Raw genomic sequence first — 15,179 nt, 5'->3', positions numbered from 1 at the left:
AAACAGAAGAAGAAGAAGAAAAACAAAACATGGCGTCGGCACCAATCAGCAAGTATTTTACATTTGGATTTGTTGAAGTAAATGCGTCGTGGCAACAATTGCAAATCTTCCAAGAATGAAACATGTCGTTTTTAGTTAGCTTTAAAGGAAGCGACCAAGCCCTGCTTAATGTTGGCGTCATTTTTATCATCAAGCCGAAAGGGAACGACCGCGGTAAGTAAGGGCTTACTTCCTAAACGATTGTTTCCATGCCTAACGGTCTTGTTGAAGAAAAGGGAAGTCTTGACACTTGTGGTTGGCGAGACAGACCCGAGCCACTTCCCTGGAAAGCCAAAGTCAAGTCACACAAGAGTAAAAGCAAATGTTGCATTTGGATTCAACACAAAGATGAGCAGAAATCAAATCATCTGATGTTTTACTATCTTTCCAGCAAATACACCAGACCAGCAGATATTCACTTTGGATTCCTCATCAAATGTCATTTACCTCGCACCAAGGAGTAAAGAACACAAAAGAGAGCCGAGCCGAGCAGAGCGCCTCCCTAAAACATTTTAAAAGCTCAAGTGGAAGAAGATTACCTTAAAGCAGGCAGGCAGGCAGGCACGGGGCCTGAGCTTTTAGAGGGCGAACCGACCGCCCCAGAGTATTAACACAATAAGCACAGGGAAAAAATAATAATAATACAAGGATGTTTTTATCAAGCGTAATCCAGAGCTAGCAGGCAAACCGACCTGGGACATAATCCCAAGGAGAAGGTCAGCGATGCACTTGTACACGGAGGCCCTCGCTTCCGTGTCTCCAAATGGCTTCAAATAATCTTCAGGAGGGCACGACGCCTTCAACTGGAAGGTCAACTTCCTCGTCATCACAGTGTACGGAGGTTCGGCGCTTCTGCTGCCAGCCACCGGCGAAGATCATGCCACCCCAAAAAGCTGGTAATTGCTTAGAGAGACCACAAGGGGGCGGCAAATCACATTGGTCTCTTCAACAATGCTTTGCAAAATGCAAGCGTGACATTGGGGTGCCTGCCTGCGCCACTCTAACGGCCCTTGCCGTCGTTTAAAGAGCAAAGATGAAATCTCCAGTCGAGAGGCCCTCGCTCGCTCATTTGTTCACTCGACCAACAGCTGCAACGTGAATTTGGCCGCCGACTGTGAGACAATGTCGCCTTGGCGAGGAACTTTCGCTCGCTCGCTCGCTCTTTCCCTCCATGTATCCGTGCAGCATAATTTGAGTAAATGACAGGCGAACATCTGCTGTGCATAAGAGAGAGGCCAACACTTTAACATGCAGATGTCTCTCTCCATCTGCATTAATTCAATAATTACCGCAATGGAGGGAGGGAGAGAGAAATCTTTTTTGTATAGCTTAAGACAATGTTATCGGCGCCAGTTGGTACGGGGGAGGGGGGGGGGGCTCGATGATTACACCGTTTAGCCAGAGCAAGCTGCCACATGCCGGAGGATGGCACTAATTCCATTGTGCCCTTGGTGAGTCACGGACGGACTCCGAGTGACCGAGCGCGCCTCCCTCCACGCCGGCATTAGACGGCGGGGCCCCCGAGCCGCTCCTCGCAGATTTTAGCGCACGTGACTAATGTGCGCGGCCGTGGCCGTGCGAGAGGTAGGCTCGAGTACGTGCCGAACGGACTGCGGCAAAAAACCAGCTCGACGGCCCCCATTTGTTGGAGCGACTCTTGTGCATCTAAACATATAGTGACAAAGGAAAATATTTGTCTACTCGGCAGGCCAACTTCCTTTGATTACCCGAGCGCTGCGCCGCCGCCGCCTATTGTCCTGCTCTTATTTAGACTTTGGTGTCACCCCGCAACTGTTGTCACTTCTAAGTTTAGCTGAAGAGGCCAGCGCCGAGGAGGTTGAAATGGATGCAAATGGAAGACGGAAAGAATGCAGACGGAGATGGCCGCCAATTGTGAGGAAGAAGGCAAATGATGAGGTAAACAAAATGACCACTTGACACGCTCGCCAACTGCCCAGCCTGAAGGCATTTCATGCCAAGTGACGCAGCATCACGCAGCGCCGGTCGCTCTCGGAGATCTTTCCCTCCTTCGAATCATCAAGATGGTCATCGGGCTCCTGCCCATGAACCAAAGGCTTCCAGAGACAGGACCGAAGGAGACGAGAGGGAGGGCGACAGATTAGCCCAGCTGTCTGCTCGTAAAGCGCCCGAGGGCCGAAGGTGCTAAACGCAGCTTGGGGACACACACACACACGTGGATAAACACAGGAGATGAGGGCTTTGGCGTCGCCCTCCCCACGTGGAGACGCGGGGGCCAGACTTGAGGCTCGCCACGCCAGGAAGGGCAGGATGAATATTGTCTCCGATTGTGCGTCCGCCCCATTATCGCAACAAGTCGCCGCCCAGCCCTGGTTAACGACAAAGTGAGCGGGGTCCCGTCGTCGCTGTAGGGGCCCACAGTGGCAAAGGGCCTTTAAGCGGGCTGGATTTGACAGCGACGGCGAGGCCTTAGCAGCTGCCGCCGCTTTGTGAGCCTGACCGCCACTTTGCACGCGTTTGCTACATAGAAAGTGACGCAACTCAAGGCTAAATGTAAAAAAGAAGAGAGTGAATCAAAATGCATCCAGAGAAGTTTAGAAACAGGTCATGCCTTGTGTATCTATTTAATATCTCTGCCCCGTCCGTCTCTTATTCTGTTTTCCATAACAGGTTTTCCTTGAGAACTAAATCTACTTTAGGATTTATTGTTTCTTATCATTCCTCATCACTGGAAATTATAATCCCTTCACCTAATCCTCTCTCTTCCCTCCCTCTTTTTTTTCCCAGATCATATTTATCAAGATCACAATGTGTGCGCGGCAACGCAAGAACAACACGGGGCACCAGCCAAGGTCTAAAGAGATCGGCTCGGGCTCCCGGGAAACGAGGGGGCTTTCTTCCAAATCAAATCAGATCCCGCCCATGTAATCAAGACGAGACGCCAAAGACGAGTGAGTAATCTGCCGGGGGGACATGCCTCCCTTTTGCTTGGACATTATTAAAAAGAGAAAAAAATCAGGAGGAACACGTCTTTAGATTGAAAGAGTGGGGAAATGATAACTAAATGGGGGGGGGGGGGGGGGCTAACTGGGGCAAGGTTGGATAAAGGCTTCAGACGCGCAGAGGTGGATAACTCTGCATGTATCGTGTTTAAAACTAACTCGTTCAGACAATGTGAAATTAAAAAACTATGCACTTCGAAGATTTGTCCGCAAGAGGGCGCTCTCTGTTATACCCTTAACGATTGGGTGCGCAATGAATCCCTGATGTGATTTTTTTTCACTTTGTCACGATGTATTGTTTGTCACTGCATATTTTATTTCCTTTATTCTAAACTTAATATTTTAAATGGAATCACTATTTGCATTGCTTATTTTATGTAGGAGGGGCGAGGGTTAGGATAGTAAGGCTTTGTCTTGTAAGTTTTATTTGTTAAAGCCTTACTTTACACTTTTTTTTTTACTAAAAAACGACAATTTAGACACAAGCTTTTTTTAAGACAATGCTCAGTAAGGCTTTTTTATTTAAAAAAAAAAAAAAAAAGACATGAAAGTGAATCTGCCTCCTGACTGTACAGAACGAGTTTACAGACGTTACGCTGTCGCCATCTCCTGGTCAGTTCGTGAAATGCCGGCTGTGACAACTTCCGCGAACCCCAACAAATAGTCAAGCCGTCTCGTGCTAAATATATATCTTATTTTAGTTACAGAAATTAAAATTGAAATTTTATTTGTAGACTTTTGCTTACTCGCTCTAGAAAACAAACGAAAGAATCAATCTGTACTTCAATTTTGGTGTCTCTTTTTTTAAAATCAAATAATGAGTCGAATTTCTCTGTTTCCAAACGAAATATCCAATGACCAAAGGAGACGCGGACCCCAGGAGATGAGGATGAAGAGTATATTTCTGGCAGAAAGAAACAAATATATGAAAGAAAATATTATGGAAAATATAACGCTGATTAGTCACACAAATATTAATGTTGCATGAAAAGAGTTGTCCCCCCCCTCTAAAAGTCATATTTTATTTGCATTATGAGAAAATGTTCGTTTCTTTCACCGTCGTAAACCGAGACACCTGTTTCACACTAAGGAACACTTCCGGTTTGTACCAGCTCGACTCACTGCTGCCTTCAAGTGGAAGAAGAAAAAAACAACACTCACAAACGTCACTTTAGTTCAAATACGAAACAGATATGATGCCGTCATTACGTTTAGGCTTCACTCACTACGATATTTGAATAGATTTTTTTTTCGTACTGTACATTATTTTTGGAACGTATGAACGTGGACGGCATATCTTCAAATGAGCGTCGTGGTGGGCTGATTCATATTTTCCAGTGAGCAAGTAAAACAGCTGTGTAGTTGTATCGCTTGCCGATTCTTCTTCCGTTCTCTTTTTATCTTTATTTTTTACGTGGTAGAAAGTCCGACTTATCGAAGAGGAGGAGCTCTGGCTTCGTGGGTACTAATTGTCTTCCTTTTATGGTGAGTCGTAAATGTTGACAATAGTTTAGTTAGTGGTGGTGGTTAGCCTACCCGAGCTTGGCTAGTGACAGTCCATCAATGGCATTTCATCGTGTACAATTGTTCATATCTTATGGCACTAGTCCTGCTGACGGATAAAGCAAGGCTAAAGTATGTTGGAAAAAAAACACCGAAAGTGGGAGAATGTCAACAAAAGTAACGAGCTAAACGCAGACAGCTACACATTTACTACACAACATTCGCGTTTCCTGGGCCATTTCTATCTGAATACCTCAACCGTATCAACGTCGTAATACGTGACGTGTGTGCCATTTATTCTCATGTTCCCATTGACGTTAGCATGTTTCCACAGTCGGCTAATTTTGGCTTATGCACAACTTCCACAGGCCAAGGGACAGCCCGCGGTTTTCCTGACTGACCTCGCCGAGCTGAAGCGTCAGTCGGGCGCCCGAGTGGCTCAGCTCTTTCCGTCACCTCGACGCTCCAAGTGAACCGCCCTCTAGCGGCTGACATCCATCATGACAGGTGAGCTCTCACGTCAAAGGCAGGCAGACAGACACTCAACTCACTCCATCAATAAATATCACAACACTTGGCGCTGCAAATGGTTGTTTGCTTCCGTGTGCTCCGCTTCAAGATTTGTAAATATTGAACAAGGTGGACGGACAATGAATGGTAAGAGATTATCGTACGAGTGCCCTTCTCTGCGAATGCCGGAGCCACCGACTTTGCCATGCTTTCGGCTACCAGATTATCAGACGCGAGCGCCCTTCTCTGCGAATGCCAAAGCCACCGTCTTTGCCATGCTTTGGCCTGTCGGTGGGTGGGTGGGTGGTTGTGCGCGCGCAGGCACGCACGCTCGCTCGCTCTTTTGTCTCTCCCTGGTCCAGAGTGACACTTGCGGCGGATAGAGAGGCCCATTGTTCTCGCTGAGATGTTTATCAATGAGACACAGAGGAACGCGTTGACAGTGAGAGTGACGGCAAAGCTGCCGGCCTAATCGCTAATCTCCCCCGTCTCGTTAATACTCGCCTATGCGCTCAATATTGCTGAGTTAGGCGACGTTGGCACAACCGCCGGCTTTCTGATATCGTCTGGAGCAAGTTTGGCATAGCTGCGCATGGGTTCGGCCGCCGCGGCCGGCGACGTCCCGGCCTCTCGGAGGCTGCCGCTGGACTGCCGCGCGCTTCTCCACCATCGAGCCGCCAAGGGTAAGCGTGGCCTTCGACAGCTGCTTCTGCATCAAGACTCTGATGGCGATGTCAGATTGCAGTTCCCTTCCGACGCCGTCAATTTGGACTCGTCTGTGGACTGTAAAAGCCCAGAAAGCCAACAAAAAAGGATGACTTGAAATTCAGCCAATGCTGAGGGTTGACTGTAACGCATAGAATGTCTTCTTTCAAAGCTAACAAAAAAGGATGACTTGAAATTCAGCCAATGCTGAGGGTTGACTGTAACCCATAGAATGTCTTCTTTCTTCACATCAATAAATGGCCCTCAGGCTTACAAATGGCAGCCGGTGCGTTCGTTGATCATCACTCGTAGGCGCAACCTTTGTATTCTCACTTGCGCTCGCTTAAGTCGTCACGCTTTGTCATAAGCAACATTTTCACTGGACAATTCATCCAATTAAAATTCACACCGTCATGAAGTGGCGTCATTTCACTCATTTGCTTGGGTTTATTCCATATGGACATGTCGATGCGTAGCGCGTGTGTGGGGGGGGCCTGAAGACAAACAGGAAAATCCAAGGTCATCCCGGCATGCTTCTCTGTGACGTTGCCTCGCGCCCCCCGTTTGTATGTGCGTGTGTGTAATTCATGGCATGGCGTGGCGTGGACACAGCCTCTGCACCAATCAACGTGCGCCTCCCCCTGCCTGGCTCTTAGCTTCAAGCACACGTGCAGGCGGGCAGGCAGGCAGGCATTAATCCCCAAGAGTGTGTGCGTGTGTGTGTTGGCATAGCAGTGCGAGTGCGCGTGTGCAAGTGCGCGTGTGCAAGTGCGCGTGTGCAAGCGCGAGTGCGCGTGTGCAAGCGCGAGCGCACGAGTGAGCGAACCCGCTGGAAGCAAACACGAGCAGCGGCGGCGGCAGCAACGGTGGCTCTCTAGCATCACGTTCCATGTACGGTAAGAAGAAGGCATCTTATCGTCACTTGGGAGGAAGGCCAGCGAGCGTGTCGCCGCCTGTTTGTCCGCATTCCCGCCCTCGTCGTGCATGACGGGAAGGCAGATCGGAAAAGCCGCTTTGAGGAAGCCTGCCTGCGTGGCTGCCTGCCTGCCTGCCTGCGAGCCTGCGAGCCTGCCTGGCTGCCTGGCTGCCTGCCTGCCTGCCTGCCTGCCTGCCTGCCTGCCTGCCTGCCTGCCTGCCTGCCTGCCTGCCTGCCTGCCTGCCTGCCTGCCTGCCTGCCTGCCTGCCTGCCTGCCTGCCTGCCTGCCTGCCTGCCTGCCTGCCTGCCTGCCTGCCTGCCTGCCTGCCTGCCTGCCTGCCTGCCTGCCTGCCTGCCTGCCTGCCTGCCTGCCTGCCTGCCTGCCTGCCTGCCTGCCTGCCTGCCTGCCTGCCTGCCTGCCTGCCTGCCTGCCTGCCTGCCTGGCTGCCTGCCTGCCTGCCTGCCTGCCTGCCTGCCTGCCTGCCTGCCTGCCTGCCTGCCTGCCTGCCTGCCTGCCTGCCTGCCTGCCTGCCTGCCTGCCTGCCTGCCTGCCTGCCTGCCTGCCTGCCTGCCTGCCTGCCTGCCTGCCTGCCTGCCTGCCTGCCTGCCTGCCACTTTGCCGCGTTTTATTTCTGTGCCTGCTCATCAGTTTTGCCCTTTTCCTTGCCCGCGTTGCGCTCAGCCAAACTCTTTGGCTCAGCGGTCAGTAGCGTGCTGCAGCCAGGAAGCGTGCGCTGGTGCCGCTGTTCCCCCCCCTGCATTTGTCCCATTTAATGGCATGTCTTTAATGGCGTCCGCTTCCTGTACAAAGTTCAGCGCGCTGCTCAAACATTGCGCTCGGTGACACCATCCGATTCGGTCAGCGCCGAGGTCCAAGCGTTATCTGCCGCTTCCTTTTCAACTCGACCTAGTTTTGCGACCCTTGTGACTCCTAATTTGGCTGCCTGTCATCTTGGGGTTTGTGTGTGCGTGTGGTGTCTGTCTGCCAACTCTGCGTGAATGGAACTTGTCGGCCGAAGTGGCCAGAATGACACGGGCAGCCGATGTCCGTCTTCATCGTCATCCTCTTCATCCTCTGCTCTTTCACTTGCTTGCCACAATGCATCTGGTGTGTCCTGAAGCAGCCTTTGAATCGAGGATAAATTTGCACGTGAAGGTCGAGTGCCCTTCCAAAAGTCCTAGCTGCAACGTTTGTCATTTTGTCTCGCCCGACAGGCAGGAGTCTCCAAAGGTTCCTCTTTGAAACGTGCGTCCCGTGTGCTCTTGGCCCAATTTCCGTGCCCCTTCTGCTGCATCTTTAATCCTAATGGGAGAATGTTAATCTTACTTCCCGGGGGGGAAATGGATGTTGTAAGCTGTTAATGTCGCTGGGCCAATATTAGGGAGATGTAAATAGCCACGTGATTGGCTGCTTCCACAGAAAGGGGGGGGCGCATCGTGTACGGCTGCAGCTCTGCGTCCGATCGGGTCGGATCGGCACTAATCCACCTTGCTAAATTTTGGATTGTGTGTGGCCGTAGCAGATGTGTTTTGCTGAGCCTCCTCAAGTGTGTGTGTGTGTGTGTGTGTGTGTGTGTGTGTGTGTGCGCGTATAAGTGCAATGATGGATGTCCTTCCTTCCATTCCTATTAACGAATGGCTGCGTGTCGGCCAAAAGACTCGACGGGCGGGAAGCAGGAGGTGTGCAGAAAGTGATTGATATTGCCAGGGCCGCGCCGCTTGTATTTCAGTCGTCGTGGCCCGGCCCGGCGAGCGGCTCTCCCTCTGTTGCCTCTGAAACGTTGAGCCAGAAATGACGCCGGACAGCCGACCGAGGTGCAATAAGAAGCTTTGGAGCGTGACTCACTCGGTGCGTCACAAACCCACCCGCTTATTTATTCAACTGTATGTCTTTTTTTCTTTGACCTCCAGCACCTCTTGGTTTTTTGATGAAATGACCGTATGGCAGCGTAGCAGCGGGCAGGCTGCGCTATGAATAGATGCTCCGCCTCCTGAGCGCAATTTTGCGAAGAGCGTGCCTGTCCCTCAAAGCGCAGCCAGCCGCCTTCAAATTCTGTGACTCTGTCAAGGACGCGGCGCTTGGAGGCAGGCGTTGGGCCTGCACCGGTCGTTGCTGTTCCAATACCTATGAAGAGCACTGTCTGTTTCTGAAGCACGCCAGGACTGATAGATAATCTTCCTCGTGCGTCCCGGTGTGGTGTTAACATTTCCAGCCGCGATAGCAAGCCCCGCTGAAAGGACGGAAAAGAGCTGCCCTTTGACCTTTGCGCGAGCGGCCCCTTCAAACCGGGCACATTCCGTGAAGCGGCCCGTCGGTGGTCTCGGATTCTTCCGATTGTGTCTGCTCTCTCTTGCTCTGGCTCCCCCGAAGCCCCTCATGAGTCATCACTGCAGGAATCCTTCGACCAACCAAAATCCCGCAATCAGAGACTCCCAAATTTAGCACAAAAAAAAAAGCATAGCAATACTGCGACGTTTGTTCAGAGGGAGGAGTTCTTTTTGGGCTCTCCAACCCGTGATCATTTTAATAATCAATGAATAATTTTGCCGACTAATCAATCGATTGATTGTTTGAAATTTGTCTGACGTGTTCCAGGGGTGTGCGGCTGTTGCGGGGCTCTCAGGCCTCGCTACAAGAGGCTGGTGGACAACATCTTCCCCGAAGACCCGGAGGTGAGGAGCTCGGCAGACAAAGTCTGTACTGACCGCCGAGCAAACGAAATGTTTTCTTCCTCTAGGATGGACTGGTGAAGGCCAACATGGAGAAGCTGACATTTTACGCCCTGTCGGCTCCAGAGAAGCTGGACCGTATCGGCGCGTACCTGTCGGAGCGCTTGTCCAGGGATGTGGCGCGCCACAGATACGGGTGAGCCCGACCCGCCGGCTGCCTTCGGAACAGCTTTTGACGGCCATCCGTCCGACGTTCCTCAGTTACGTGTGCATCGCCATGGAAGCGCTTGACCAGCTGCTGATGGCCTGCCACTGCCAGAGCATCAACCTCTTTGTGGAGAGCTTCCTCAAGATGGTGCGCAAGCTGCTGGAGTCCGACAAGCCCAGTCTGCAAATCCTGGGAACCAACTCGGTGGGTGGACGTGGTTTTACTGGCGTAGCGCACGAGCAAGCTCCCGAACTTCCTTCTGACTCATTGGCATGCTTTGGGTTCAGTTGGCACCGAGCGGTGGCAGCCGGTGGCTTGCTATTGGCCTATTCATTTGTGAACATAAGATTCAGATCATTGATTTGAAGCTTTTTCGACAAGGACGGAGCGCTTTGTTGGCCTCTCACGCTAGCTCTTCAACATCAATTGTGGTATTGTGTGAACAAAAGGGGACTGTGTGTGTGTGTGTGATTGATGTGCTTTTTCATTTTATTTTTGCGAGCGAGGTCATGCTGCCCGCTCGGGCCAGATGCTTGCCTTTTGTCAAAAGGTTGAATGTCGGTAAATATTTCATCTCGTTTGGTAGGCGTGCTGCTGCTGCTGCTGCTGCTGCTGCTGTTTTGAAAGCCTAAGCAAGTCTCCGATGTCAAGCGTCAACCTCGTTTTTCCATTCCGGGGGGCCCGCTTCATAAACGCGGGACCGACGAGTCGTCGACTTACTTTTGCGGCGTGACTCGGCTGAGAGGTTAATTCCCGCGGCGGCTCTGGCCTCTCACTCTGCTTAATTCTTCCAAGGACACACTGCTGAGCTCCTTCCATTTTCCAATCGCTGCAAACGTAGATGAGGAAAAAAACAGCGACGAGGGACGGGATGCTAAATGTCAGCAATGTGGAAGGTTCACAAATGCTCTCCTAATCTTGTTCTCCTTCAGTTTGTCAAGTTTGCCAACATAGAGGAGGACACGCCTTCCTACCATCGCAGTTATGACTTCTTTGTGTCGCGCTTCAGCGAGATGTGCCACTCGGGTTACGAGGACCCCGACATCCGCACCAAGTGAGTGCGACCCGCCTCGGCGTCAGCCTTCATCTGCATTAGCGTCGGGGCTAACGTGCGCGTAGCTGACCACCCCAAGCGCGTGTCTCGTCATCACATCAGGATCCGGATGGCGGGCATCAAGGGCCTTCAGGGCGTGGTGAGGAAGACGGTCAACGACGAGCTTCAAGCTAACATCTGGGATCCTCAGCATATGGACAAGATCGTCCCGTCGCTGCTGTTCAACTTGCAGTGTAGCGAGCGCACGGAGAGGTAAATGTGGACGTTCTGCAGATAGGAGGAAGGGCCAGAAGGTGAAAGCGCCCGACCCGCACGAGATGGCGCCTCGTCAACTTCCCTTCCCGGCGTAATCGCTGCAGGCTCGCAGATGGCGTTTGTTAATTCCCACGCACATGTTCAGACATTTTGCGCACGTCGACAAAGTGAAAAACAAATCTTATTTCGGTCACGTTGTTCTGGGCACGCACGCGCGCGCCCGCCCGATGAGGCTCACGCTGAATAAGAAAAAAAAACGGGCCAGCCCTTGACGTGCCAATTCCCATGAATTAGATTTGGGAAAGGCTAATCCTTTCCAGGTTTACATCTGTCCCTGTCATGAAACCAGAGGCGTAGCCAGGAATTTCTCCAGTAGGGGCGCACGCCCACAGGAAAAAAAATCGAACATCACCCACGCCGTTCGCTGATCGCTAAAACAACATCCGGGTCCGGGAGGCAAACGGTGAATGGATAACATCGCGCACATAGAATAGCGCAAGCACATTCGCGCAAGACCGAAAGAAAAAAACGGCATGAAAATGAAGAATCGAAAGAGCTCGATTTTTTTCAACCGGGGCGCAGGGAGTCCTAACCGGGGCGCCGCCCCGGCTTGGCTACGCCTCTGCATGAAACCTCCTTTGACTCTCCGGGCGGGACGTTTCAACATTCTCAGATAGAGGAACAAATTCAAAAACATGACGACTTCCGTGTAAAAAAAAAAAATGCTCCCACACAAAGAGAGCGCAATGTTGAGCTTTGCAAACCGTTGACCCTTGAACCGGCGCTCCCCACCAGTCGCTCGCCGTCTCCATCGCAACCGTCGGACAAGGAGAAGGAGAGCCCGGCGGAGCTGACGGAGCGCTGCTTCAGGGAGCTGCTGGGCCGAGCCGCCTACGGAAACATCAAGAACGCCGTCACCCCCGTGCTCATGTGAGATGGAACGCCCGACCTCATCGGCCAGCTAAGCTTCCATGTTCTCTACTGCGGCCCCTTTCCATCCGTGGCTGCTGTCCTTGTTTTTTGTCTGCGGTCATTCATCCCTCCCCTCCCTGCGTGGAGCAGCTGCCGCGTTGCAAGTGACCTTGATGCTGTATGATGGATTGCGCGACGGCGTGGCATCTCTGTCAGAGCGCTGATGTCTTGGCGACGCTAATGTCATTGGCGTGACATCTTTTTGTTTTGTCCCCAAAGGCATCTGGACAATCACGCTCTATGGCAGGGGAAGACCTTTGCTGTGCGTTGTTTTAAAATCATCATGTACTCCATTCAGGTAAGCGCCGCCACGCATGAATTTTGCTGCTGTTTGGCTACGCTGTCGATGGGACGTGATTTCTTCTTCTTTTTTCCCCCCCCCTCAGTCGCAGCACTCGCACTTGGTCATTCAACAACTCCTGGGTCATCTGGACGCCAACAGCAAGAATTCGGCCACCGTCCGAGGCGGCATCGTGGAGGTTCTGCTGGAGGCGGCCGCCATCGCCGCCAGCGGCTCCGTAGGTCAGAAGATTGGACGGACGGGCCCGCGTGGAGCCGTCTGCTGTGTCGCTCACACGCTTTTGCGGCCCCTTGCAGGTCCCACCGTGCTGGAGGTGTTCAACACCTTACTGCGCCAACTGCGTCTCAGCGTGGACTACGAGCTGACCGGCTCCTACGACGGCAGCGCCAACATCGGCACAAAGATCATCAAAGCTCACGAGGAGAGGCAGCTGCAGGAAGCCGTTATCCGAACCATCGGCGAGTGGCCTTTCGTGCTCCTTTTCTTTGGAGTCTTTCCCACACGATTGACTTGCAATTTCTTTGCGCCTTTCAGGTTCCTTTGCCAACACTTTGCCCACCTACCAAAGGTCGGAAGTCATGCTCTTCATCATGGGCAAGATCCCTGTTCCCGGTGTTCACCCGTTGCTACCTTCTTCGGGCTCTTGGTAGGCAGCCCCTCTTTGTGCCGCTTTTGGGAATCTGATTTTCTTCATGCTTTTCATCCTCTGCCAGGCCCGAGGTTACCAGGATGATTCAGGTGATGTTACTCAAGTCACTGGTCCAGGTAAGTGCGCACGTGACACCGTTGAGCGGTCGGTGGAGACGCTTCCGACCGCTTTGTCGTGGCTGCAGGTGACGGCGGGCTTCCAGACCACCAACATGCTGACGGCTCTGCCCAGCTCCTTCCTGGAACCTCTGCTCTCGTTCTCCCTCACCGAAGACCCCGAGGTTCGGCTGCTGGTGCTCCAAATCCTCCTCAGTCTCATCGACAGGCACGACAACCGGCCCAAATTCTCCAACATGAGGTGCGTAGGCGGCAACCTCGGCTCGGGCGGCGCTCGGAGCGCCGACCGACCTCGGCCTGACTTTGCTTTTGCAGTATTATCAGCGACATCTCTGTGCTGAAGCTGAAAGTGGACAAGTGCTCCAGACAGGACAACCTGTTCATGAAAAAGGTAGCGCGAGCGGTTCGGGAAGTCTTTTGGAGCGTGCGTCTCGAAGCCGCCCCTTCTGTCTGTCTGTCTGTGGCCAGCATGGCCAGCAGCTCTACCGACACATCTACTTGGGCTGCAAAGAGCAGAGCAGCGGCAGGCGCCACTATGAGAGTCTCTTTGCCTTGCTGGGTCTTCTCAGCGTGGAGCTGGCCAACGAAGAAGTGGTGGTGGACCTCGTTCGCCTGGCGCTTGCTCTGCAGGTATCCACGGGACGGAGGGGATCCATTCCGCAGGGCTTCTTACTCTCCTCCCCTCCCCTCCCCTGCCTAGGACCTGGCTCTGTCCACGGATGAGGCGCTGCCCGTTTACAACCGCTGCGCAATGCACGCCCTGGCCGCCGCCTACCTCAACCTGATCTGCCAGCTCACCACCGTCCCCGCCTTCTGCCAGCACATACACGAGGTGGGCCCGCCTAGCGTGGGCTGCCAAAGGCTCCCTCTCCGTGGGTCGCGCTGCTCGCTTGACTCCTCTCCTTTCCCCTCCCTGTCAGGTGATCGAAGTGAGACGGAAGGAAAGTCCTTACCTGCTGCCCGAGGACGTCTTTGCGGATGTGCCCAGGTACGTCGGCGCCACACGTGTTCCTTTCCCCGTGACTCCTTCTCCTCTTTTCTCCCGGCCTCTCCTAGACTCCCCTCCTCGCTTGACAGAGTGGAAGGCGGCATGCTGTTCCTTCAGTCCAAGATCACGGAAGTCCTCGGAGGCAGCGGTTACAACACGGAGCGACTGGCCACCCCTTACATCCCTCAGTACACGGGTAAAGGGACTGGCTGACGCCTGCGTTTATTTGGCCGGCCGGCCGGCGCTTTTCAGCGTTTTTCTTCTTTCTTGGCCGTTGGCGCTGCGTGAAGATGAGGACCGCCTGTCCAAGAGAAAGAGCATCGGGGAGACCATCTCGCTCCAGGTGGAAGTGGAGTCCCGAAACAGTCCCGAGAAAGAAGAGGTAGGAGCCAAAAGTCACGAGTGCGTAACCATTGCGCCGGCTCAATCGCGGCTCCCGTCACGCTGCGTCTCTTTCTGTTTTTCCAGCGGACCCCCGCCGAGGAGATCACCTTTGAAACCTTGAAGAACGCCATCGGTATTCACACTCCATAGGCACTGTCAGGCGGAAACGTCTCAATTGCCGAGCGGTGGCTGTAAATGTTCAGGCTTTATTGTTCTTGACGGAAAAGAAACAGCTGGTGTTTGTTTCAATGCTGGAAGGTCGCTTCACCTTACACGGCGGCGGCGCCGGCGCATTCCATTTGCTGCACTTGAATCTTGAATCGTTTTAGACCCGAGAGGAAGTTTGCATAGAGCGCCAAACGTTTACTGTGCTCGGCTCACATTTGACAAAGGAGGAGGCGACGTGCCCCAAGGACCTCATCTGCATCAATCAATCTCTCCCGACCATGTCAAACTCATTTCATCTTAAAGTCTTCTCTTCATGAATCCATTTTGAAGTACTAGCGACATCAGGGCTAGATGTGTCCAGCATAAAAGAGCAAATGCTGTTCACGTCTCAGCCAGATGGTTTGGGTCTACAGGCAAAACAAAACAAAATGAATTGGCTTGTTCCGTTTGGGGAGTTAACCCCCTCATCTTTTATGGTGTGATAAAACACTGACGAGTGTTGAGACAGCTGATGCTTGGCCCAGATAGCAGCAGGAGCCGCCGCCGCCGCATCTTGCTGGAATCAGCTCAAAGATGGAAGCGTCTTAGGAAAACAATCTTGGAGCTACGAGTGAGACGTGGGTGGCCACGCAGTGCCTTTGCAAGTCCAAAAAGTTGTTTAGAATGAAAATGCCAGGTATCCTGTCCGGGAAGAATCCAATTGCTGCTTTCCTCAAAATACTTCCGTGGCTTGAGGTGATTCTTGACTCGTTTCTGTCTC

General features: G+C 52.7%; 1 protein-coding gene across 9 annotated transcripts in view; it reads left to right on the top strand.

The window, feature by feature from the left end:
- Window positions 1–57: 57 nt before the first annotated feature.
- Window positions 58–15,179, top strand: part of LOC119118287 (protein EFR3 homolog B) — a 27,342-nt gene continuing 12,220 nt past the window's right edge. For 2 of the 9 annotated variants that reach the window (XR_005096688.1, XM_037245178.1), the window contains exons 1-19: window positions 5,405–5,716; window positions 9,251–9,327; window positions 9,393–9,520; window positions 9,586–9,736; window positions 10,465–10,586; window positions 10,689–10,838; window positions 11,637–11,771; window positions 12,033–12,111; window positions 12,200–12,572; window positions 12,649–12,760; window positions 12,828–12,879; window positions 12,948–13,120; window positions 13,195–13,270; window positions 13,348–13,509; window positions 13,580–13,711; window positions 13,800–13,867; window positions 13,936–14,063; window positions 14,158–14,249; window positions 14,336–14,384. Coding sequence is in view for 8 of the 9 variants with exons in the window: in XM_037245178.1 (XP_037101073.1) it covers window positions 5,626–5,716; window positions 9,251–9,327; window positions 9,393–9,520; window positions 9,586–9,736; window positions 10,465–10,586; window positions 10,689–10,838; window positions 11,637–11,771; window positions 12,033–12,111; window positions 12,200–12,572; window positions 12,649–12,760; window positions 12,828–12,879; window positions 12,948–13,120; window positions 13,195–13,270; window positions 13,348–13,509; window positions 13,580–13,711; window positions 13,800–13,867; window positions 13,936–14,063; window positions 14,158–14,249; window positions 14,336–14,384 (2,350 nt within the window). In the remaining variant the exon portion in view is untranslated. Of the gene's footprint in view, window positions 214–1,847; window positions 1,957–2,805; window positions 2,970–4,146; window positions 4,506–4,891; window positions 5,031–5,404; window positions 5,717–6,542; window positions 6,635–8,248; window positions 8,504–9,250; window positions 9,328–9,392; window positions 9,521–9,585; window positions 9,737–10,464; window positions 10,587–10,688; window positions 10,839–11,636; window positions 11,772–12,032; window positions 12,112–12,199; window positions 12,573–12,648; window positions 12,761–12,827; window positions 12,880–12,947; window positions 13,121–13,194; window positions 13,271–13,347; window positions 13,510–13,579; window positions 13,712–13,799; window positions 13,868–13,935; window positions 14,064–14,157; window positions 14,250–14,335; window positions 14,385–15,179 lie in introns of those variants that run through there. The other 7 variants (XM_037245183.1, XM_037245185.1, XM_037245182.1 and 4 more) reach the window with 7 other exon arrangements.

This window comes from Syngnathus acus, chromosome 24, assembly GCF_901709675.1.
Source record: "Syngnathus acus chromosome 24, fSynAcu1.2, whole genome shotgun sequence".
Taxonomy (NCBI): Eukaryota; Metazoa; Chordata; class Actinopteri; order Syngnathiformes; family Syngnathidae; genus Syngnathus; species Syngnathus acus.
Note: the sequence above shows the minus strand (reverse complement) of the source record. Positions and strands in the feature narration are given on the sequence as shown.